General features: G+C 39.6%; 1 protein-coding gene across 41 annotated transcripts in view; it reads right to left on the bottom strand.

The window, feature by feature from the left end:
• SORBS1 (sorbin and SH3 domain containing 1) overlaps nucleotides 1-27395 on the bottom strand; it is a 1860906-nt gene that overhangs the window by 371440 nt on the left and 1462071 nt on the right. For all 41 annotated transcript variants that reach the window (XM_078643144.1, XM_078643174.1, XM_078643143.1 and 38 more), the window contains 2 exons: nucleotides 13969-14016; nucleotides 838-967 (listed from right to left, as the gene is read on the bottom strand). In XM_078643144.1, the coding sequence (XP_078499270.1) occupies nucleotides 838-967; nucleotides 13969-14016 (178 nt within the window). The remainder of the gene's footprint in view (nucleotides 1-837; nucleotides 968-13968; nucleotides 14017-27395) is intronic.

Genomic DNA, 27395 nt, shown 5'->3' with positions numbered 1-27395 from the left:
CGTACGGAGCGTACACAACACGGATCGTACTTGCCGGGTCGTAAAAAGCAGCCGCGAAACGTATGAACGTCGCGTACAGCGACTTCCGAGGGCGATTCGTACGGGAATTTCATTCGTACGGTCCCTGGTACGATTCGTACGGATAGCTGCATCGGGTGTGGATCGTACTACGTCGTTCGTACGGAGACGGTTACGGGTACGATTCGTACGGGAAAAAATGCTCCGTACGACGATTCGGAGCGCTTTTTACCGGATCGGAATCGACCCCTTTATGTAACTCTGGTTCTGGCTGCTTCTTGCTTACATACCCCATTGTATTTCATCTACTGCTCTTTTACTGTTAGCACTGATTTCTATTTGCTCTCTATGTACCACACGTTTCTGCTGTTGTGCTTACTCTGTGAAGTGCTAGTTTCATGATCTTACAATACCTCAGAACTTTACGCCCTCAAATCCCTATATAAAACTCACACATAAATAAATAAAAGTGTTCTTACATGGATCTCTTGTGCTAAGAGAAATATAACTTGATGCCTGTTTCAAGCTGGTAAAACAAGGCAAAACATTTTAAATTTGTATTAAGCAACACATTTTAAAAGCTACCCATTCTTATTTGCAAAGTTGCTCTGCGATATTCATTGCAGTACTAATTCATTATGTATCTGCTTTTCTACCTTTGAGTAGTCACACAGGATTCTTTTATCCTTGGCACACCATGACACATAACATAAATATTCAATATTCTGGGACTGATTTGAATGCAAAATGCAGTGTGTTATTTCAAAATATAATGAAAAGGCTACAATACTTAAAACCATTGTTTAAAATACTAGTTACCTTTCATGGCTTGATTTTAATGAGGAAGATCGTGTTGGTAGTGGTAGAGTCACAGATCTCTTTATAACCTTTTCAGCATCAATGGTGTCCATTTCACTTTTGGAACGTGGCACTGAAGATTGAGGTGTTACTAAATAAATACATTAACAATTATTTAGTTTTTATAAGACATTATTAGTATCTGATAATGGTAATCACTGTATACAGCCTGATCTGTTAGCAAACCAAATGTAATCACAACTCAAGCACTGCTAAAGAAGTACAATTAACAGTGGTCACTTGCTTTCTCGCCCGGTTTGGCCTTCCAAGACAATGCATGTTCATGTTGCATATTATTGAGAACACACCATTTTGGGATGTGCCTATACACTTCCTGATTCAATATTTGTCCAGGGTACAGCCTGTATTCTTTCTTTTTTTTGTGTGTGTTTAAAATAGTTCATTAAGTTTTATAATAAACAACTGGCAATACAGAAAATAGCAGCACTATGAAAATACCAAAAGAGAACACATGGAAATTATTGAGAACAATTAAATTCCAACAGGTACAATATAATATAAAATAATATTACTGAAAATAGAGAGGGAAGAAGAAGAAACAGGTATACCTATGTTATTAATAATCAAATAGAGCTACTATCATAGATGGACGAAGTTGATATAATATCAAAACTACTTTTTAAAAAGAAAATAAATAATTATCAATAGGTTTCCAAAATAGAATTAAAATTATACCATTCAAAGATAAATGGGCTCCTCTTCTAGTAAAAATAACCCATGATCACCAAACATGGACAGATAACAATGAAACATCTTTCCAACATGTTGTAATAGATTTTAAAGCTGCTGATAACAGGAAATTTAAAAGTTTACCTTCTAAGTCAAGTAATTTTTGAGTAAGATCAACAGATTTACAAATTAACAATTTAAATGAAAAATGTTCATGAACATTAGGTATTTTTCTTATAATATCCCAAACTTCAATCCAAAATTTAAAAACAGAAGGGCATTCAAAACGCATATGCTTTAATGCACCAGCATGCAAATTACAGTGCCAACAATTTGAAGTTGGAAGAAGTTTAGCTTTAAACAATCTCAATGGAGACCATAGACAATTGTATAAAATATAGGAGTTTGTTTGATAAAGCGAAACAGGTAACCATCCTGCAATATTATTAAGCCAAATAGTTTTCCATGTTTCATGAGATAGAGAGATTGAAAGCTCATTATTCCAGAATGTTAAAATAATGTTAATGTTGTTACCTTGAAATGCAATCATCTTTTTATACAATATAAAAACACCATGAGATCAAGTAGATACCATTTGAAAATACATTGATCAATCTGATTTAGCATAAGAAGCTATATTTTGAGGAAATGAATCCAATATAGAATTGCATAGAAGTTCATATTTTAGGAAATCAGAGGAAGGTAAATAAAATGTTGCCTGTAAAACATCAAAGGAAATAAAAGCATTCTTATAGTAGACATCTTTAAGATAAAAAAAATACCAGCTTTAATCCATGAGTGCCAAAATCTGACATTTCTATCAAGTTTTGTATGTGGGTTATACCATAATGACATATCTTCATTAATGGACATGGCTGATTAAAAAATTAAATCGAAGTCATTTAATATTAACTTAGTGAATTCAAAAATAACAGAATTATGAAAAAATATTGATTTATTGGACATAGTTAACAAAGTAGGTAAAGGAAACAGTTCTATTAAACTTATTTCTATAGAAAGCCATATAGGGGGATTAATCAAATAAGAATGAATAAACCAAAGAGAACTTTATTTTAAATCTAAAAGCTTTATGATAACAAAAAAGTCCGGTAAACTAAAAGCTCCATTATATTTAGCCAATTTTAGTTTTTTATATCTAATACGAGGTGTTTATTGCTCCAGAGAAATTTTGAAAGGAGTTGATCTACAACTTTATAAAACTTCATAGGAAACTGAGAAGGAATCATGGGCAGGGAATATCTTTTTTTTGGTGCTATAGTCATTTTTCTGGAGTCCATTTTCCCCCACCATGCAAGATGAAGTGAAGACCATTTGGATATTTTATCTTTGGTGTAACTTAAAATAGAATCACAATTTAATGATATTGTAGTTTTCATAGATAAAGAAAACAAAATGCCTAAATATTTAAATTTATCTCTTTGCCAAATTATTTCCTTCACGGGTAACATATCTGGGGTGCAGTGAACATTTAAAATACTGTTTTATTAGTATTTAACTTATAACCAGAAATCTTGAAATAAGATGAACTATTCTTAAATAAAGGAGGGAATGAGGATAAAGAGTTGCTAATATATAAAAGTGCATCATCTGCATATGCTAACGTTTTTATAGTAACCTCCTTAATATTAATTCCTGAAATATCAATGCATTGTCTGATGGAAACAAGCAAAGGTTCAATAACAAGAAGAAAAAGGAGCGAAGAAAGGGGACAGCCTTGTCTAGTACCTCTGAAAAGAGAAAACTGATTAGAAATATGGTCATGAATAAATAAACGAGCAGTAGGAGTAGAATAAAGAGCAAATATCATACGGATAAATAAATCACCAAAATTAAATGCTAGTAAAGTACAAAATAAAAACTGCCAATGAACTTTATAGAAAGCTTTCTCAGCATCTAAAGCAAGTACTCCTGATGGTAAAACTAAAGTGGACCCTTGTTCTATAACATGTAGCAAAGTTCTTGTAATGTTGGGAGAATATCTATTTCTCATAAACCCAGACTGATTTGGATGAAAGATAGAATCTAAAACAGAGGATAACCTAGTTGCAAGTATTTTGGCATAAAGCTTACAATCTTGATTGATTAAGGAAATAGGACGGTAATGTGATACAAGTGTAGGGTCTTTATTAGCTTTGGGTAATACAACAATTACATCCTCAGTAAAAGAACCTGTATTAGCCCCAGTAGAACTAAAAAAGGTAAATAATTTAAATAAATGAGGGATAAGTTGTAGCTGAAATTCTTTATAAAATTCCTCTGGAATGCTGCCTGGTCCTGGGGGTTTATTTTGTTTAAGAGACTTAATGGCTAATAGAATTTCATCTTCAGTAATAGGTAAATCTAATACATTTTTTGTTCATTGGGAAACCCTGGGTAAACTACATTTAGATAAAAATGAGTCAATTAAAGAAGAATCATCAAAGTTAGGTTTATTATATAGAGTAGCGTAATTCATTAACAATATCATTTTGAGATAGGGCAATTTTCCTATTGGGGCCATGAATTGAATTTATTTGTGTTTTATCTTTTTTAATACGAAGATAATTAGCTAGAAGCCGTCCAGATTTGTTAGCATTAAAACAGAATTTGGCTTTAGAATTAGAGAGTTGAATACCAGCTCTTTTACTAAAGATTAAATTAAACTCATATCGAAGTTCTTGCAATTGTAATCTATATTAAGGGTCATTGGAGGTAATAAAAAGTCTCTCAAATTTTGCAATTTGTTTTTCTAATTCCTGAATTTTTGCATTAAAAGTTTTGTTTTCATGTGCCATGAGACAAATGGAGGCTCCCCTAATATAAGCTTTAGAAGCGTGCCATTTATTCACCATGGAAGTAGAGCCTTCTGGGTTGAGATGAAAGTATTCTTGAAGAATATTTAAGATTTTTGATTTGTTTTGTTCATTAAGAACAATACTAGTATTCATTCTCTATCTGCATTGAGTTTTGAAACTTGAGTTAAATTGTAGAACAAAGGATATTAAGGCGTGATCTGAAATAACAATATTACCAATGGTAGGAGTAACCACAGAATTAATTAATTGTCTAGAAATATTCAATAGTCAAGTCTTGAATATGAATTTTGTGGGTTAGAGAAAAAGGTAAAAAATAATTCCGTAGGAAAATGTAATCGCCAAATATCTACCAATTTTGTAGTTTTAAGAAAAGATTTAAAAGTAAAAAAAGCCTTAGGAGGTTGACATTTAGTGAGAGAAGATCTATCTATTAAAGGATCAGATATAAGGTTGAAATCTCCTCCAACTATAAGAGGAACATTACCCAATGTTAGTACTTCAGAAGTTAAATTAGACCAAAACAGAGGCTCATCAGCCGTTGGACCATATACATTAAGTAAAAACATAACTGAATCATGATTTTAATTTTAGCTATGACATATCTATCTTCTGAATGTGATGATTTACTTAAAAATTTGATAATGTCGTCTTTTTACAAAAAGAATAGCAACACCATGTTTACTACCCTTCGCAGGAGAAGAGATAATAGTATCAACCCACTTTTTTTCATATAATCTAAGACTTTGTCATCAATATGCGTTTCCTGTATGAAGCAAATATCTGCTTTACAACTTCCCAAATAATCTAAAATGTTTGTACATTTTACAGGATGGTTTAAACCCTTAACATTTAAAGAAATTATTTTAACTTGATGAACATTAGCCATTGTAGTTAGAGATGATGAGAGAAGTAAGAAGAGGAGAAAAAGTTGAAGAAGAATATGACAAATAGTAGCTCTAGAATAGGGTATAGGAAAAGAGAAAAAAAAAAGACAAACTAACATAGAAAAGACGACAACTAATAAACCTTAATAACAGATGTGAAACGCACACACGCTTTACAAGCATGACCAAACCATTGGAGCCCAGCGTGAAATATACAGTAAAATTAGTCAGAAATACATATTAAAGCAATGCTCAAGAAAGTAGAATTATGCTTATCCATAGAGTGCTGTGAATGTTGGTCCAGGAATGATTTTAAATGTTCCGGACGTTGGAAGGACCTAGAAAAATACAGAAATATATATTAACGCAGTTTTCAAGTAGCAGAATCATGGTATCCATAGAGTGCTGTGAATGTTGTTCCAGAAATAATTTTAAATCTTCCGGACGTTGGAAGGACTTAGAAAAATTATCTTTCCAAATTTTCATTGTTGAAGGATCAAAAAAAGCATATTTAAATCCAAGACTTCTCAACTGAGGACGAAGGTCAGTAAATTCCTTACAAGTCTTAACAGTGTCTTTGGCGAAGTCTTGGTAAATAATTTTTTTTATTACCATTGACCATTAAGGAAGGAATTTACCGTGCTGCTTTCCTTATCAAGACCAAATGATGATGACGTAAAACCTTAAAAATCATTTGTCTTGGCTTAGTGTAGCGAGGATTACGATGAGATGGAATCCTATGCGCTTTATAGATTTCAAATTTCTCCATAAATTTGATGTTTAAAAGACCAAGTATCAAATTCTCCAAGCAGAGTCTGCAATTGGAACTTTCCAACATCTTCTGGCAAATTAAAAATACACAAATTGTATTGCCTATTCGATTTTCCATATCCTGAAGGTGAGCAGACAAAGGAGAGATTTTTGCAACAAGTGATGTAAAAGCATCAATTTTTACTTTGTTGTCTTGTATTTTGATTGAATTATCCGAAACTTTCATTGACATACTAGCCATATCTTTGTGCAGGCTTTTAATCTCTGACGCTATAATATCAGTGTTAGCACGAAGCGCTTGAAGTTCTTCAAGAATTACATTTAAGGAGAGTTTACTGGATTCCACCACTTTAGATTTTATTGGAGGAGGAGACAGTTGTTGCTTCCTCTTATTATAAGGAGTTTGCACATTTGTATTCTTTATTTTCCTATTGTAAAAGTCAAGGATGTAGATAGATGTCAAATGAAGGAAGAGGAGATTATTGCAGAAAAAAATGCTTCAATGGAGAGGCTGGTGTAGCAGCTAAAACAGACTGTGTGAGTGGTTAGGCCGAAGCCAGGCCTTTTCCTAAGTATTAACTCCGCCCCCCTGACAGGAAATGTGGCCTGTACCTTGAAGCAAAGCACAAAGATGAAGCAAGAGGGAGAAAACACCACCTCTGACGTCTAGAAGACCAGGAAAAACAGCCACAGCAACAGGTAAGCCTTCAGAGTGCTGCTGAATCCATTTTGAGCACGTTTCTGACAGAAAATGCGCAGAATATCGGCAAAAATGGGCTGTTCCGATGCGGAGCTCACCGGGAGGAGGCCATCTTGAATTGCGCGCTTGAGCGTCTCCCAACCTGTATTCTTTCTGTTATCGATGAGTTTTCCTTTCCCATGTCTAGTACCTAATAGAAACCAGCTGCAGACATTCTGTGCCTGAAGGTCTGTGTAGTCTTGAAGCATCTCATATGAATTCATAGTGGTGGCCAACTACCACTGAGCAACCTACTATTGCTCTGCACAACTGAACTACATTATTGTAACTTCAGGGAGGAGTGCGGCTGCTCTGCGGCCCATCATGGTCAGCACTCCAGGAAACCTGCATGATCACAGGAAAACCGTCTGCTCTCTGTGAGTAGAATGAATCATTTGGTTTGGAAAAAAAACTTTAAGTTTGATGATCCACTAATGCTTGCCTCCAACACAATACAGTCTTTGTATAGTAAGAATATAATGGATGGTAAGACTTAATGTAACCGTACTCCAGTTGTCACAAATTAGTCACTTTAGGGAATTCACAACAGTAAGTTTGCCAAAGCGAAGGCAACACTGAATCAAAAATATCAGGAGGGCTTTGGTGTCAGCTCAATTTATCGGAGCTTGAACATAATATATTCTGCAACAACATCTCCGTACAATTCACACCAAACTAATTCACTGCAAAAGTAACTAGGGGTAACAGTGACTTCTATGATTAATGTTTTAAACACTACCAGAACTTCTAACAACTTCATCAATAAGTATACAACAACACTTTACAAACATGTGGCCATGTCGTCTCACATTGACAGCCCAAAAGTTAATGTAAAGAAAAAACTGTTCTCATTAACAGTAAAAAGACCATAGCAAACTACTGAAAAAGTGGAAAAAAAGCAAATCAAATATAAGAAGCCATGGCTCTTTTAGAGTTTCACAAGCAGGATACTCAATCACAAAAGTAGTGGATGTTCTGTCTGCCCTCTTACAAACTGCACAGTAGACTACGGCCCTTGTAATACGGCAGTCGTGATATAAGTCACATTTCAACAGAGTATCCCATCTGTCAAACTGTACACCGGTACGTCAAGTAGGAAAGCAAAGACTAAGATGCAAAAACCTTCTGGCATCCTAAAAGTGAAGAAACTGACTGCCAAGTTGGTTGTCCATTTCAAGAAGTTCACAAAATCCTCAGCACACGTCTGATCTAGTTGTGGCTGTACTACGGCGTGTACCGGGGTGCTTTTACTGATAATTACAGATTTACTCATTTTGAAGCAAGGATACTAGACTCACCCACAGTCTATAGCGTGTAGGATGGAATTATCACCACATGGAAAGTTGCTACCAATGTCATTAAAGCCTTGAGAAAGTTGCAGGACGATTTCCCAGTTTGTGGGAAGAAACACGTGTTGGCTGATCAGAAAGAAAAGAATAACAGATAGAGAAGATTTCTAAAACTGTGTTTATAATTTATGGATACTTACATTGATATTTAATATCACTCTACAGACGTGTGCTGAGGATTTTGTGAATTTCTATGTTGGCTTTGGCCACAACTTTGGGGGAGGTTGGTGGTTCTCCTCACCTTACAGCACCGTAACTCAATAATATCCTGAATTAATATATGTGCAATTATTCCTAAGGCGCCCTATAACCTATAACTATACCTCTGTCTATCAAAAATGTCTATTTCAAGGAGCCTGATCACTCCCATAATAATTTTAAGTAGACTGTTTTAGAGGTTGTTTCCTCAACAGCACAAGATTCTGAATAGAAACTGTGATAGAAAGAACAACACTGGATTCTTTCCTCAGCAAGCTGATTATGGGGGGCCCTATTAATGCTAGGACTGGAACATTGATTCCAATGAGTGACTCAGGCCGTGATGTAGTTTGGCAGAAAGGGCGGCCTGTCCACCAAATTGTTGGTCCAAATGCCTCATTTAGAGATGGGTGGATGGGAAGTATGGCGGATGACAGAGCCTACTCCAGAATACCACCGGGCAGAGTACAGGTTATTGAAGGTTAACCATTCAAGCAGCCGACCTATTTAGAATGGGCGGTCGGATTACTTGTTTTGCTGTCCAGTCCATCATCACCAGGTAAAACCTAGTAGTGAGGTACAGTAAAAACAAAAATTAGCCTCCCACACCACAGGAGAAAAGTCCCACGGTGAGGAGTTCATTAGTTTTACATTTTTTAATAACAAAGTCCCGCTTTGGTAATTTGTTTTTGAAAAAAGTAAAACATTGTAAAAGTCTGACAGAGGGCCATCATGATTCATGGAGCCATCCATCAAACATTTACATCGACAGAAACTTGCCCTGACTAAGGTTCCTGCCAATGTTAAAAGATATCCACAGTGCCACCGGATATCTGTAAATTTAGTGGACCGCATGTCCATCAAGTAGATGGAGTATTTTAAACCACCATTCTAATGGGCATACACCAATCTGCCAAATTAGAAATCAGGCCCATAGTTTTGATCTTCCTCATGTAACCATGGCTGGTGCCAACGGTTTATGGCTTGCTATTCGCCAGCTCAGTGCTGCCTAGGAATTAATGCCTTTAAGTACCCCGTGCACGATCAGAGATGGTGCATTAAGTTGGCATATCCAACAATTTTAATTGTTGTTGTTGAAATACCTTCATAACAAAAATTTATTTTATTTTAAAGGTTTTATATAGCGCTGGCTAGACCCGGGGGTATCAGAGCGCTTTACATTAGTATGAAGATAGTAGAGGCATAAGACAATTGTTCAATAGCATAGACTTCCGACAGGCTAACAAATAAGAACTTGAAATTAATACAGATCGAGTTAACAGGCAAAAGAGAGCAATCTAAATATGTAACATGGATAAAGGTGATCAAATTTGATAATCTAATATGAGATGGAGGAAAGCAAAAAGAACTAAAGGCAGTGAGTAGTTAGGTGTGTATAGGGGGGTGGAAAACAGATAGAGGAGTGGGGTATTGTGGGTGGAGAGGGGGTATGGGAAGGTATGGGAAAGAATGAGTGATGGAGGGAGGGGAACAAGTGGGTAAGGGAGCGAATAGAGCCAGTGAAAAATAGAAGGACGGGGTGGGGGAGAGGTGGGAGACAGTGGGCAATTCAAGGGTGACCCGAATGGTGGAAGCTGGGTGGAAGGTTCAAGGCAAGAATTATGGACCCCAATATTTGTTGAGAAGATGCAGTTTGAGGTCTTTTTTAAAGCTGATGTAGGAAGGATTACATCGCAGATCTTTGTGGAGGGCATTCCTGATGTTTGGGGCATTACCAGAGAAGGTGCAAGATTGTGTGTTTTTCTTTTTTAACAGAGCTGGGACAAGGAGGACAGAGTTGGTGCTTAATGCATGCAGTTGTGTAGGAGGATCGGCCTGCGACAGGAAGCCATTTAAGGGATTTAAGGGCAGGGGAGATGTGGTCAAATCGTTTGTAGTCAGTGATGAGCCAGGCCGCTAGATTGAGCACAGATTTAAGTGGGGCTAGGTGGCCCTTGGGGATTCCGGTGAAGATAGCGTTGCTGTAGTCAATTCTCGAGAGGACAAGTGATTGGACAACCAATTTAAAGTCATCAGCTGGGATAAAGGGTTTAATATTTTTGAGATGACAGAGAGTGTAGAGTGCTCCTTTAGCCGAATTTGTTTATGGGCATTGAGAGTTAGGCTATTGTCAATGGTTATACCAAGAGATTTTACTGAGTTGGATAAGGAGAGCGAACAGTTGAGGGCATTGAGGTTAAGATGATTGGAGCGGAACCATGATTGGATCTTAGTCAGGGTGTTGTTGAGGTGCAGAACATCTGAATGGGATTTAATCTTATAATTAAGTTGGGTGTCATCAGCATAAAGGTGGTAGCTAATTCCAGCTTGTTTATGAATGAGGGTGAGGGGTTCGATGAAGAGGTTGAAGAGAGAGAATAGATCCCTGGGGGACACCTAGGAAGACAGGTGTGGGGTTTCAAAGGCAGTCGTAGATTTTGATTTGTTGTGTCCGGTGTTGGGAAGGCAAACCATTTAAGGACAGTACCTTTGAGGCCAAAGTGACTTTTAAGGGCGTTAAGAAGGGCGGGGTGGTTAACTGTATTGAATGCAGCGGAGAGATCAAGGAGAATAAGTAAGGAGGTCTTGCCATTATCAAGGGAGTGATGGATGTCATCGACTATATTTAGCATGGCAGTTTCCGTACTGCAGCCTTTTCTGAAGCCAGATTGCAGTAGGTTGAAAGTCTCGTTGTGTTTGTCCAATTGGAGCAGGGCACATTTTTCGAGGGCTTTGGAAAGAAGGGGAATGTTAGAGATAGAGCGGAGGTTGTTAGGGTCAGAAGAGTCAGCATTAGGGTTTTTAATAGTGGGGGTGATTTGCCCAAGTTGGAGGGAGATGGGGACACATCCAGTGGCAAGGGAGGAGTTGATGATTGTAGCCCAAAATGGGGCACTGATTAGCTTTAGATCTTGAACAAGGTTAAAGGGGAAAGGGTCTTTAGTGTGAGAAAACGGTTTTAATTTTGCAATGATGTTAAAAACGTCGATCTCAGTAACAGGGTGGATATTGTGCCAAGAGGCATTATTTTTTAGCCTTAAGTTAGAGTGGTTGGTTTCTAGTGGTGTAGTAACTGGTAAGTGCGAGGAGGGGTCAGGGGATAGAGATAAAAAGGAATGAGCTTTTGGAGTAACATCAGCAAAAGGTTGGGAGTTGGATGGGGTCTGAGTTAACAGGAAGGATTAACCTATTTTGGCGATTTTTCAGAGAAGAAGTTAGAAATTTCTTCGCATGTAGCAATAGAGGCTGTCAGCTTAGGAGGGGCGGAGGATGTTTGGTTACGAACAATGTTGAACAGTTTTTTTGGGTCTATTTTTGGCACAAACAAGTTGTGTACGGAAGAAGGAAGCCTTTTCATTAAAAATGTGTTTCTTGTAAGTAGATATCGCTGATCTAATGAGTGCGAGATGTGAGGGAGAGGGGTGCTGTTTCCTTGCTCTTTCCGTCAGTCTTAGTGAGCGTCTTTTGTTGTCGAGATCTGAGTTGAACCACGATTTGGATGGGATATTTCTTTGACTTTTTAGTTTAGACGGGGCAATTTGGTCTAGGACATCAATGACAGTTTTATTGTAGTGTTCGGTCAGATTGTTTGCATTTTGGTTGAGGGGAGTGAGTAGAAGTTGAGCTCGGAGTTTAGATTCCAGTTCAATATGAGAGATAAGATTTAGATTTCTGGTCCATTTCATGAGTTTTGTGTTTTTAGTGGGGGGGGGGGGGGGGGGGGGAGACGTGGTCATGATGGTGAATAATATGAGGGGTTGGTCAGACCAGTCGATGAGGATGTTGTTAGAGAGGCAGGCCAAGTCATTGTTGGTAATGATGACGTCAAGAGTGGCCCCTTGGGTGTCGGTTGGGGAATGGCAGTTGTTTGAGGTCACTAATTTACAGAAGATTAGTGAGGAGGTTGATTGTGGGATCCTCAGAATCATTCCAGTGGAGGTTAAAGTCTCCCAGGAAGAGATTTTTTGAGTTGGATAGTGAGGATTGTGTCAAGAGGTCGGATAGTTCCTCAGCGAAGGGAAGAGGGTCTCCAGGAGGGTGGCAGATATTATGTAGTCAAATTGGGAAAGAACTCTGTACCTTTAGTTTGGCCCCAAGGCATTCAAAGGTAGAGTGGTCTTGATTTTTAATAAGGGAGAGTTGAAGTTCATTTTTGAAGATTATCGCTAAACCACCCCCTTTTCTTTCAGGTCTGTCTTTTCTGATGATAGAGTAACCGGGGTGAGTAAGTCGAGAATGCTGGTTGAGTGATGATAACACTTTATTGAATATGCAATTTATATAACATTTTTTATTCAAGATGTCTACAACAATCATTTTACATCCCCAGCTGGTGGCCTTAGTTCCATTTCTATTGATATCTATTCGCTACATGCGCAGTTGTTTGCAGCTTGGTCTTTATTCACCTAATATGGCATGACTTCGGGTGAAATTTGTTACATCCTAGATGTCAAGTTACCCTGTCATTTCCATTTAGGTGTGAAGGATACTGCCGCCTGCCTTCATAACTGCGGCAACTCAGGCATCCTTATATCGATGGCGATCACTGACTTTCTCAATGTCTTTTTAGCACAGTGTGCAACTGGGCAGCAAGAGCCCAAAGTTTCTTATAAGAAAGCTTTGCTGATAGCCCCTTTTACTGCTTTTCTTGCCCTTTAGAATTGCTGGTTAGGCTATACACAAGGGAGCTGCCTTTTACATTTGGATACCGACTAGATTTAAGTGGAAAAGGACATATGAGCATAACCTAAGCTTTTCTATGAGATTCGAAGGTACTTCTGAGATTACTGCTGTATATTCAATAAATACAATTGTGGGCAAAAACTTGGACTCATACATATTACCATGTGTGTTTTACTTTAAGGTCGATTTTAATAATGCTAGAAACTTATGCTGTAGACTGGGCTTGGCTTAGAGGTCATTTCAAGGCAACATGTCTCCCACACTCACAACCAGAGGCTGCGAGTATGCTAAGTCCATCAACTCCCTATGCCTCCAAGAATCTGCATTCATTTTGAATGTCGTCTTTTTTAAGTTGCCTAAATAGCTCACTGCCTTATCATGTGCTGGCACACTCCTAATAACATCTATGTAATGATTTGCCAGACACAAGTTTTAAGAGCTGATTAGTTAACATTGTAATGTGAATCCTTGCTGCACCTCGCATAGTGAACAGGAAGAGGATAAGGTAGAAGAAGGCTGCTTCCACACCAATCACTGCTCAGGCAGGGCCAGAGGTAGGAGGAAGCCTAAGCGGCATCACAAAACACAGAAGTAGGTTCCGCTCTACATTATTGCTTGTTGTGGTTTGCGGTACTTGATTTTGCTGATGCTGTTCATTTGTGACACACACCAGTGACGAGAAACCCGGTAAACTGACATTACCCAATGGTTTTGTATTCATTCGCACTCTTAATATAACTGCAGCATTCTACACTCACAAACTTTATTCCTTGCTTTCCTTGCAGACATTTTATAAGCATGAAAACATTTCAAATATATGTAAACCTCTCTGCCGTTATTTGATACGTTTAGTGTAATTAACTGAATTGTATAAACACGTAAACAATGGTTAAAAAAGAATATGCAGTGAATACAACAATTCCTACCTTCTTTGTCTTTTACATGCAAATTAGAATCCTTACCATCATCCGAATATGAATAATGTGCTGGATAAGAATCCGAGTCATCATCTGCAAAATATAATTTGAAATTATGATGACAATCACACTTGGAAGGTTCCTGTAGGGTTTGTTTGGCAGCCACTTACCAAAACATTACATCAATGTTACTGCAATTGGAAAACTGTCATTTTAACCTCTTCGACGCTGATGACGGCTCCCGGCCGTCATGAGTCACGGTGGGCGTGTGCTGATGATGGCCGGGGGCCGTCATGACCTCGCCCGCGATTGGAATGCTCAGCACTGCGGCGGAATTTGCGCCCCAGTGATGAGGTTAACAATGTAATGATTCTGGGCCAGATGTAGGTAGCCTAATACCGGTCGGTAACGGCCGAAATTACAGAATTTCGGCCGTTACCGACCGGTATTAGGCTTTTCAGATGTAGGAGGCCAAATTGAAGTATTCGGTAATTTACGGAATCGGTAATTTAATGAATCGGTACATTACCGAATTCTTAAACTACAGACTGGTAAATTACCGAATCCTTAATGTAGGGAGCACTCAAATGAGTGCTTTTCCCATTTCAGGATTTGTTATTTACCACCAACTACAAGTTGGTGGTAAATATCAAAAACCCTAAAAAAAGCAATTTTTTGCAATTTATAACAGTGTCATGTGGCAGACATACATGCCCTTAGAGCATGTATGTGTGCCACATGTGCACCCATGCACTGTTAAGGGGTGCAACAGGGTGTCAAAGTGACACCCTGCCACCATTGAATGTGTTCCCCCTTTTACCGAATCGGTATTTACCAATTCGGTAATTCCCATTCATTCCTATGGATGAATGGGAATTACCGAATCAGTAAATACCGATTCGGTATTTACCGAATCTTACCGATTCGGTTAAATTTACCGAATAAATACCTACATCCCATTTACCGATTCTAAAATACCGAATCGGTAAAATTCGGTATTTTAGAATCGGTAAATCTGGATTACATACATCTGGCCCTCTGTGATTTGATTTACAAAGAAAATACATTTTTTACTTTTAACATAAAGATGTGTGAAAATGTTTCAATAATAGCTGTGGAAACCTACCACAGCCACTAGTGACCATGATTGAAAAAACGTGGAGAACAGTGCAAAATATGGGATTATAGAAATGTTCACAATGTTATCTCCCTCTCGAAAGAGTCAAATGCCTTGATGCACAATGCCCACGCATCATTAGGGCTAGAGTATTTACACTGTTTAACATATCTCTTTTTTATTGAGGTTTAGCACACGTCATAGTACTTCACAGTCATGGTGTTAACAGACAAGTTGCTTACTTTCAGAAGCGCCTTATCTGGTAGACACAGGATCTTGCCACAGATTCATTATCTTACAATCCTCCCCAGGTGCCAGACTGGATCCAGAATTTTTTTCAGCAGTACCTCTACACGTCGGTAGAGGGCGTCGAGTGACTCAGTAGCGACGTCGTCTCCTGAATGTGAAATCAACATTGTCCATATAAACCCTACTCCGAGGTGATGACATCAGTTTCTTTTATGACTATTTTTGCGTCAACAACACAGAGCCACTTAGAGATACAGTTGTATATAGAACTGTAGTAGTATGCAAAGAGGGGAACATGAAGACAACAGGGCCCTCAGTTCGTAGGGCTTGGAGGATGGGTGGGATCTGCGGCTAGATCCTGTCTCTACCAGATAAGGTGTTACCGAAGGTAAGTAAGCTGTCCATCTCATAGAGACATCCAGCCACAGATTCCTTATCTTAGGATCAGATACCTAAGCACTACCATCCTAGGAGGAGGGGCTGCAAACTGACCTCACCAAAGATCCCATATAGGTGAAGCCGGTCCAAAACATAGAAAGGAACCAGACTATCCGAAAATGATAAGTGAATCAAGATGGTCACCGAAAGGACTGACCTCCAAGAAGGACAATGGGAAGCCCATAGGGAGTAGAAAGCTATATGGACCATGAGTAACACAGTATAGAACCAGTAAAAGAGGCAGCCCCAAAAGGGGCTGCAACCTAAGATCGGGGAATACAAAGGGACCAAGGACAACAGTCCATAGTGTCCAGGCTCAAAAGCAAATGGAAGGAGCATACACAGCGTGCTCAGATGCAGCAACACATACAACGAATTAAGAGCACTCACCGATTGTCGAGTAAACAATCCTGAGAAACAGATTTTGAAAAAGTAGACCTCCAATGATAGAATGATGGAGAAAACAGAAAGAGAACAATGAATGCTGAAGTGCATTGCTAGGAAAACAACAAGAAAGTTAAAAAGAAACCACTCTTGCACTGAGAACCTTGAAGATATATAAGGCATCCTCCGAAATAATATAACGGAGACACTCACTGATGAGAAGGAAGGAAACAGACAAGTACATGCAAGAAGGCTGAACCACGTCACCAAGAAGGGTGATGGTAAAATGTAGCAACTTATACCGTATAGAAGGCCAGACATATATGTACAAAACATACACATATATATACCTGAAGGAAAATACATCTACAAGAGATCCATTTAAGGGATATGTATGTACATGCAGAGACATATACATCCAAAGATAATTGATTACAAGAATAAATATGCAAAAACATTTACATAGAAATTCCCGTAGACACACAAGTAATACAGGGTAAGCAAAAGTATATCCACTCCACTGAAGGTAACTAACATCCTCCGCCAGTGACCGGGAGGAAAAAAGGGTGGAGGAACAAAGGATATTCCAAGAACAGATGTAACCAAGGAAGGACATCGATTATACATCCTATCGCCATAAAAGAAGAAGTTACGACAGTAACTGAGGTGGAGACAGAAAAACAAGGCTGGAAAACAGCAACACGATGCCTCATAAGAGTAGGAAGTGGAAGGCATTGCCCACCACAGGAAAACAAGGGCAACCATCTAATAGCCAATGCCACTCACTGAGGAATGGAGCCAGCAGCCAGAAACAGGTTAAACAAAGAATAAACAGCATGTGGAAGTCCACCATGAAGAAGAAGATCACCGGGGTGAAACAAAATAGATGATGGAAACTTAGGGCAACACATAGATTGATTTTTACAATCACACATTGTCCAACCCATGTAGTCTGGAGAAACAGGTAAGAAACCTGACCAACGCTCCATGGAAACTTGATAAACAGGTAATAAACCTAACCAAAGCTCTAGATGAAAACTAGGAGTAGAGAGTATGACGGGAACAAACAGTAGGAAGGAAAAAAAGCCCCCAACACTGGATGACAGTGCAGAAGCAGCAGAAATACGTAGTTGGACAGAAAATAGGATATGCCCAAAGAAAAAGTAATGAAATACCCCCACCAAAAAGGGGGGGAAACACAACTTCTCCCAAAGGGAGGAGGGAAAAAAGAGAAAGTAGCCCACCACATAGAAAAACAACGCCACGAAAGGAGGGAGTGGCATACAGAGGTGTGCGGGTGAGAACAGTGTCTCCACCTACAAGGAGGATGGAAGATACAGGAAAGAAGGGAAACCTAGCCTTCTGTGAAAGAAGGATACCAAGACATGGATCCAACAACCAAAGAGACTGGTGTCCCAGGGGAACAGAACTGAAAAGAACAGCAGACACATCAGCTATCCCAAGGGTGCAATGGCAGATATGTATAAAAAAAATGCGGGAAGCAACAGCAGTGGCTGTAACCGAATTATGGAGGTAAGAACACCTAAAGAGTAAAAACAGATACAAAGAACACCAAATTGCTGAAGATTAACAGTATAAGGAGCACAATAATGTAGAGAATTGGCTTACACAAGAAAACGGAACCCAGACCTGCCTGCCTGTGGTACCATTATCACCCATATGGACTTAAGGAGACGAGAAAAGATGAAGTTAAGTTCCTTTAAGGGATACTAAGTGTATAGGTAGCTCACAAAATGCCCCTAAGCCATACAAAATAAGGTCCCTGAAAAACAGGGAACAAGCCTATAGTGCATTCACAAAACATAACAGAATACCCGACATAGAGTAAGTACTTTGGTAGAAAAATTCCAATGGCGAAAAGAAGCTGCAAGAACAGGCTCCCACAAGGCCGCAAAGCAAGATATGTTCCAGATGGCTGGAAACTAAACCTGTCACTGACAGCATAAATACGAGGAAAAGCACCTGTAGCAAGCAGAAACACCACAATGGGTGTAACCCTGGAAGGGAAAGAAGTACTCTGCCCTATGAAGGCTGATAAGATCCTATATAGGGGGAAACTAATTGTCCTGAAAAACCTAGTACTATAGAGCTAAGACGCACCCCCCCAAGGCTATCTCTGAACCGAAGTAAAGCCGAGTCAGCGTGCGTGCCAAAAGGGAGGCACCATCAAAGGCCATGTCAATCAAAGTAGTTTGCACAGCCTCCGAAAACCTTGAAGTACGCACCATGCACGCCGAAGTAGAACTACGGAAGAGGCCATAGCCCGACCAACAGAATCGGTGGTATCCATACCATAGCGGGTTCTAAGTATGGCAGCTTGTTATCCATCTCGTACCAATGGAACATGAGTATTACAGGCTTCCTCCCGAAGGAAGGGCAAGAGGCGCTCAACTAAGTCCCACAAGGCTTAGGGCAAGTGGGCAAGGACACAAGAAGTGTTCAGAAATCGGCAGAGCTACAAGAAGAGAAAATGTGCCTACTACAAGCATCAAGTTTCCTGGCCTCTCTTTCCGGACGGACAAGAGGAATAAAATCAATATTTTGTGTGGCGAAAGCAGACTGTACTACAAAGCTCGGATTTGATTGATGCCTAAGGAGACAGGATGGATCCTCCGAGGCCGTGCGAGAAATAGAGCAATTGACAGGGAGCCCTGTTTCAGGTTTAGCTTAAGCACACTACAGGTTATCAAAGAGATATTCACTGTAAGTAAGGACAGGCTCTACGTTAGACTGGCCAGGATGTAGAATGCCAAGTAAAGGGTCTGTTGACAATTCCACAGAAAGTTGTTGTAAATACAATACAACTGAAACTCAATTGAGCATGCCTCCTGCCAGAGTGGAACTCGCCTCTGTAGCAAAACCAGGAGGAGACAGGAGTCTGGAGAAGATTCTAAGCCACTAGTGCCACCCAAGTCAAGTAACCAGACATTGCGGACATACCACACCTTCCTCAGTACCTTCAGAACGATGATCCTCAGAAGGATAAACCAAAGGAACAGCTCCAGAAAGCAGAGGAAAAGAGTCTGAGACGTCCATCTCATCAGCGCCGCATCCGACGTTGTAACCAAAGCCGATCAATGCTGAGAAGGCGATGCTTCGACATCGGAAGGACACATCTTTTTTTTGTTTACATTTATTATTGCTTTTTTTGAATTTTTGAACAGTATATACTAGCCAGAATGCGTATCATACATTTCCATTCGTAGAATATCACTTTACACAGCAATGCAATCAATATAGTACGTCAGCATGAGGTAAAGTAACCTACTGTCCGATCAATAAAACAAATAGAATAAGAAGAAAGAAGTAGAGAGAAAAGCCTCAACCACCACAGGCTCCGGTTCCGAAGTAAGGAAAGTAGCCGGAGAGGCAAGTCTACCGCACCGGACAGGCGCCGGCTCGGCCTCAGAAGAGACAGCCGCCCATCCGAAGGGCTGAGGGGGACTCGGAGATGAGCTGCGAGTACCAGCAACCAGCTGCGATGCCACAGGGAGCCCCACTGGACTTTGCGGCGAGTTAGGGGTGCTATCCGCCGAAGAGGGGGACCCAACCGGGCCGCGCACTGACAACGCCATACTTCCATCATCCCTAGAGGCACGGGGCTCATTCGGTGCCGGGGGGCGTACCCATCGGCGAGTCCACCAGAGACCCCGCACACAGCAGTGGGTCCGAGGACGCCCCAGGGGGAGGAGGGGACTCAAGGGAGCCCTGCAGGACTGCGTCATAAGCCGCCATCTGGGGCTGAGTCGCCCCTGCACCAGGAAATGGCAGATAGGGGAGGGCAGACTCTTGGGGGCGCACGTCCGGAGAAGTCCGTGAACTAGTGCCCCCTACATCAGGAGGAAGGGAGGTCAAGGACCTCGGCGACAGGCACCAGGGCTTACCAGGAATGGGCAAGCAATGCACACGGGAACCAGATGGCGATATATGCCGCAAACGGAACCCACTGCCACGGGACCTGCCGCCAAAGAGGAGGCCGGGGGCCGAGCCGAAAGTAGCTTCATCCGGCGCTCCCACAGGGACTTTGGTTCGAGTTGTTGGCAGGCGTCGCAATCCGTTAAATTGTGGTGTTCGCCCAGACACCACATGCAGAACAGGTGTGGGTCCGTCGCGGACATTTGCCGCGAACAGGAGGCACGAAGGCATCGCACACTGTTCCAGATGCAAAAGCGTCAAAAGGGGCCCAAAAACAGGCCAAAAGAACCGCTCACTCCAGTGCGCCGGGAGGGACTTATATGACTTCGCTGACGTCACGTCCGTGGACGACACAGGGCAGGGTCGTGTGGCGCCATCCCCTGGCACGCAGAGGTGCTGCTGCAAAAAAAAATCCGGATCCAGTCTGACGCCTGGGGATAATTCTAAGTTAAGGAATCTGCGGCTAGAAGTCTCTATCAGATATACAAAATGCCTAACATACACATTAATGGTCTCACCCACTTTTTAAACCTTGAACACCCTTCAAAATAATGCTCATTTTTGTTTCACCTTAATGGAATCACTCTTAAAGACCTTAAAAAAACAGCAATTTTGAGCAAAGAGGTTGACAGGTATGCGTTAATCATTAATAAGGCAATTTTCAGCCAGGCCTTATGGACACCCCTTTGTAGTTTAGTAAAATATACTACATACACTACTCTGAATACCAGAATCAAATACAATTGTAGAGCCATTGTTGCAACCACACTGAGTTACACCATCTCTAAGTTGGTTAACCCTAAATTGTACATTATTTAACAATGTGCAATGCTTCAAAATCACGAGGGAAGTTCTGCAAATAAACGCATACAAACAATATCTCTATAGCAGTATATAACATATATGTAACATGGGCATGTGGCAAAACATCCACAGGGGAATAATAATTTAATAAAAAGCTTTCACTTATGTGACAGATTTTTGGAAATAGCCTTTGTGTTCAATCCACAACCTACTTTAAAATGTAGTCCTGCACCCCACATCATGTGTGTTCATCGTTTACTTTGGAATATTCATTGCAACCAGAACTTCAATGGTAGGTAAGCTATGCACCCTATACCTTTTGCCACAGAGAACCAGGCTAGGCTCCAGGGTCTACACTATTTCTATTCTAGACACACAAAGTAATTCAATGCTGTATATGACTTTAGGCTCTTTTCTATAAACTACATTTTCTTAAAATGAGGCAAAGAATGTAGTGTGTATCAACGATGTCATCAATTATGTCATATGAGATGTCATCAGTAATGTCATCAATTATGTCATTTAACATGTCATGAGTAACTAATATGTGAGGTTATAAAAAGTGCACAATAGGGCCAAAAGTTATAGTTAGTTAACTAAACTGTACATTTTTCCACATAATCAGTAGCTAATCGCCAACTAATGGCTCAGGTTATTGATGACCTGTTCCTACTATGGAAGGGTTCGAAACAAAAACTTACAGAGTACATTGACATTTTGAATGAAAATGAGGTAGGGTTAAAATTCACCTCGAATATCCTGAAAAAACAGATAGAGTTCCTGGATACAAAAGTCTACATAAAAAACAAAAAAATGAAAACCACAGTATTCAGAAAAAAGACATCGACCAATAGTGTACTTCACGGAACGAGCTTCCATCCAGTCTCACTAAAGCAAAGCATTCCATATGGGGAATTTTTACGCATGAAACGTAATTGTTCTGAAGAAAATGAAATGGAGAACAAGTTTAAAGAAACTAAAGTTCGCTTTTCCAAACGTGGATATAAATATGCAGACATAATAAGAGGTGAACAAAGAGTTCGAGCTAAATCAAGAGCAGAAACATTGATACCAAGGGACAGATCTACAATAAACACAGATGAAGATAAACCACGATTGATTTTGACGTATTCAAAGGAAAGCTACAATATATGACAAATCCTAATGAAATATTGGAATGTGCTGAAAAAAGATGCAGAAATAGGCTCGCTCATTGGAGACAAACCACTGATATCGTATCGCAAAGCTCCTTCAATTAAGGATACCTTAGTGAACAGTCACTTCAAAAAAGTGAAACCTATAACATGGCTGGAAAAACGCCAATTAGGATTCAGCAAATGCCTATCCTGTAAAGCGTGTAAAATTGGCCCGAACATCAAAACCATAAAAGACCCAAGGGGCAGGACCTTTGAAATAAAGGACAAAATAACTTGCGAATCACAATTTGTGGTCTATCAGATACAATATTTTTGTGGGAGAAAATACATTGGCTCTACAGTCTGCCCACTTAAGAAGAGAATACTTGAGCATACAAGAGCTATCCAGAACAATGACTTCAGTTATGCGACAGCAAAACATTTAAAAACTCATCCGGGAAAAACTTGGAAAGATATGAAATATGCTGGTATTGCCATGGTGAGCGAAAATGAAAGAGGAGGAGATTGGACAAAAAAACTAAGACGCCTTGAATCAAAACTTATAATAAGATTCAAAACAAGAAGCCCTTGGGGATTGAACGTGGATGAGGAGTTACATGTTCACTTGTTAAGTTTATGACCATTTGAATGACTCAATACTGTATACAATGACAATTTGAGAATGAAATGGACTTTGAAAATTTATGCTAAAAATTTGGCCAAACTAGAATAATGAAATACATGTGGCATAGATAAACTTTATCATTTATTCGTGGCATTGTCAAACTGTGTTTGCGGCACAAACGACACATTTGGATTCAGGCACTTAGCCAGAACTAAAATCAGGACACTCAGTCTGTCATCTAAACACTTTGCGCGTTATCAAAATTTCTAAAGTCTTGCAAAGGTAACAATCAACTATGTGATTGTCTACAAAATGCGCAAATGTAAGAAATACAATCAACATTAGAACTAAAATATCCGCCTGTGTCGCAGACTGCTGCAATTCAGTCGCATACAATGCCACGATTGGTTAAATATTTAACTTAAAACTACTGAGCCCACAATGCATCCTAATAAGCTATGTGGTGTCTCCAGTTATAAATACTAGATACAAATGATGGACATTTGTTTGTAACCGTGATCAGGGACAGTTCATGTCCGAAACGCGTAGGTGGGGAACCTACAGGAAATAAAACAAAGATAAACTATCGAAGTGGTGTGCGGCGTCTTCTTAAAAGAAGGATTTTGCTACAACATATATATATATATATATATATATATATACATATATATATATATATATACATTCACACAAACACACACACATACATACATAATATGGTATTTATTGCCATTGATCAGCAAGGGGATGTGCTCTTGGTCATAGTCGTACTTCCCCTCCATCAACAATGGTGCTAAATAGCATGTTGCATTCAGGGCATCTGCATGCATGGTTTATGTCATGCTACACTTGCATATACAATAATTATAACGAAAGCTATTTAATCATAACTAAACCAGAATGGGTAACATCCATACAGCGAGCTACAATCACAGTAATAAAGCCTTTTAACCCCTTCGACGCTCATGACGAGCTCAGCTCGTCATGAGTTACGCCTGGCGTACGCTCATGACGAGCTGAGCTCGTCATGTAACGAGGGTTTGTAAAAAACTCAGCGCACAGCGGGAAAACCGCTAGCGCGCATGAGGTTAATTATGGTCCAAATTAATTTCTTTCCTAACGTGAGTCTAGAATGGAATCCTTTAAGCTGTTAAACTCGTCTGTGATAATACCATGGCATTTTACACTCTAATAATCACTGTGTAAGTCTGTGATTATTAGTACAAGTGTTCCTAAAAACATTTGATTTGACTATAGTTAGTTTCACTGAAATGAAATACATGCACACACACAAAAAAACACACATATTAGACAGGTATGTGTCAGCCACACTCTCCATTGAAAAGGCATTTTTTGATTTGCTTATAACTTTTGACCCTTTGGACGGATTTGCATGAAATTTGACAATCCACTAATTTGGTCAGCTACATTTTACATGTCAGATTTTATGAAGTTCCATCCGCAGTAAAAAAAAAAATTACACAGGGAGGGGGCAGTGTGAAAACGTGTATATTTCCCTTTGAGCTCCCATAGGAAATTTAGGTGAAAGATAGAGCAAGAACCTAAGCCAGACAGTAAAATTGCTTTCATTTGGTGTAAGTCTGCTCAGTAGTTTTTGAGATATTCACATTAAAAAGTGGTGCCAGTTGGGCTAAAGGCGTTAACACTTATGTTTATCTCTGCTATTTAACTCAGCCCTGCCAATCACAGTTTGAATTTTTTACACAATGTCATTGGCTGGATTAGGGCTGACATTTTTTTCCAGCTATCATTAAGCATGACTCAAGAGTTACACGCTGTGAAAAAAAAAACGCATGTGTGGAGCCAATCCCAAAGGTGACCGACACCTGGCCAGTGGTGAGGGGAACCTAGACAGATGAAAAATATAAGGCACATCAAGAAAAAAGCGCTGTTTTCAGCATGCTAATCTTAGATTCGGAGCAGACCAACAAAAAGCTTGTCAGTGACCATTTTAAGTGCTTAATTCAACCAATATATTGTCCCTGTTTCTTGAGTATGAGCAACTCATGAGTTTCATGCAGTGTGTGTGTAAAACAAAAAGCCCAAATGAAAGCTAAACTCTAAAATGAGTATCTGGCTTTGCTTGGAAGGCAGGAGGTAACACAAAAAGAAAAAATAAGAGGGACATCTAACGATAATTACGAAGAATAATATGTATATTGATATATATATTTTTTATTTGTAAAAAGCATTAGCCACTACTGCTAAAGGTACCAGACCTCACACGAAGAACTAAAAACCTAATATCATCTATTGTAGGGGCAGAGACCCTTAGAAACAATTTGTACCCAAGTTACATCCCACTGAAACCAAGTAAAGACAATTGCTACCTACCAAACCAAATGGTTTTTATATATCATAAGATCTCTAAAGTTATATATGAAAGGACATGTTAGGGCAATCAAAAATAAGGACTCTAAACACCCAATGACTGATCACTACATTGAACATCACAAGGTGATAACTAATTTTAAATCCATGGTATCGAAGAGCTCTTTCAATGCAACAGAGGGGAAGATAGGGAACAGATGCATAGAAGAAGTGAATCGAAATGGACATGTCACAATTATTGATAATGGGCACAACACATATCATGAATTTCATGACTTTCAGTAATAAACTGTGAGACAATGTACACAAATGATACACTCACCTCCTATTATAGGTTGTTTGATCATGGTGAATATAAAGAAATATTGGTTAATTACTAAGATTCCTATAGGTGCCCACATCACACTTTCTGTGCATGGACACACAATCATTTGATGTTCAACATCGGTTATATGCTTCCTTTCACATATTCTGCTCATAGGTCGAACCAGTGTAGCCAACGGTGAAAGAACTTTGGACTTTGATATGGGTGCCCACGAACGTAAGACAAAATAATTTACGATAGTCAAATGCTAGTCTTCTGTGCTAAGTGATAAATGTATATTTACATACTCAAATCCAATGGTGAATTTAATAGTACACTACTTTATAAGACAATGCTTCAAAATAATTAGGACTCTTTTTTTTCAAATGTAGTGTTTTGTTTCTTTCCCCGCCCCACATACAGGGGAATATCATCTAGGAGGTGTATACCAATTCTAATATCGAGCCTATAAGTAGTGTGCCATTATCGATATGTGCTACCGCACATACCTAGGACTATGGCTATTATTGTTATTGGGTTGTATAAACTGAACATTATTAATATGGTAATGCACTTCAAGAGACAACACTTCAAGACAAGTATGGCTGTCTTTTAAAATCAGGATTTTATATTTTTGCTATCATATATATACCAAGAAACATTAACTTGTTGTCATATACCGATTATAGTATGCCGACAATACGCAATTTGTCTTTAGTGAGACATGCTGCCTCACATAGTGAGGAACAATGTTACTATTGATGTTGGGTTCCATACTCATTCCAATATGGCGTCCATACACAGTATGTCATTATGGATAAGGATACGTGACCGGGGTTATAAAACTGGGGCCAAAATGGCACCCCATGTGTAACTGCAATACATATATGAGGAGTTATGACTGCACACGGGTGAGGCCCGTGCCCTTGGGTGATAGATTAGAGTATATTACATAGCACTTTATAAGTCCATTTTTACTGAATTTTATCATAATGGTTTTTGTCCCCCTCACTTATCATTAAGATTTAGTGGTGACATTCCTTTTCCCTCTCTCTCAAAGGTCTGCCAAACAAAGCAAAACTTTGTAAAATAGTAAAATACGAATAACAGATATGGCTCTAAGTTATGTGTAATGATGTAGGGGAGTCACATTGTTGCTTTCAATCTTGGTCTGCCTCGTTCGACAAATATGGCATCACTTTATAAAAGATTGCTCTCAGAAATATCTTTAAATTATATATGATGATGTACAACAATTTTCGAGCTGTGAACTAATTTTGCCCTATTTTTATTTTGTCCTCATTCTCTACCCAACTAGCTCCAATCTACCCTGGAGACATCCGCACACTGCCTCAGCATACTGGATATGTAGGCATCTGGAAGTGGGGGCCCTCACCTACCAGTGTACAAGGATACTCGAGGGCCTCTATGGAGCATTATGGGGAGCCGCTTTACCGAGCTTACCAAGCCTAGTCGTACTCAGCAATGCACTGCCACCAGGACGCAACCTAATGGCACCGGGAGAGTCTACAGAGTAGCAGGGCAGCATAATCATGGGACAGTGAGAAAAAAAAAACCCTGTCGCCACTACCTCTGCATCACCCCCATTTCAAAAGATTCCAGAAGGCTCGCTTGTTTCGGTTGCCTGTTCTCATAAGATTTAATCTGGAAACCTTTAACACAGATGACTGCCAATCCAAAAAGGAGGGTGGTGAGGGTTCCGTCAATTTTTTACAAATTTCTCTTCTAGCCAACAAGATGGCATAAAAAAGAAGTTGTTTAGCGGGGCCTGTCAGACCCTCCACCTGGCCAAAAATAACCAGCGGTAGATTGATAGTGACAGGACACCCAAGAGATATTGTCATTGTTTTACCAATGGAGTCCCAAAAAGAGGAAAGAGCGGGGCATTCAAAAAACATGTGAATATCAGAGGCAGCTTTTGTCCCACACCTCATGCAGCACGCGGGGGGGGGGCTTTGAGATTTTTGATAGTCTCTGAGGTGAGTAATAGGCCCTGTGTATAGTAAACAGGTGATTCCTTCGGAGCCATGCTGGTTTAACTACCTCCCAAGGAGTCTTACAAGAATTTATCCACAAATGTTCGCTGTCATGATCCAGAAGGGAACT

This window comes from Lissotriton helveticus, chromosome 5_1, assembly GCF_964261635.1.
Source record: "Lissotriton helveticus chromosome 5_1, aLisHel1.1, whole genome shotgun sequence".
NCBI classification, from domain to species: domain Eukaryota; kingdom Metazoa; phylum Chordata; class Amphibia; order Caudata; family Salamandridae; genus Lissotriton; species Lissotriton helveticus.
The sequence above is the reverse complement of the archived record's forward strand: the minus strand, read 5'-3'. Positions and strand labels throughout refer to the sequence as shown.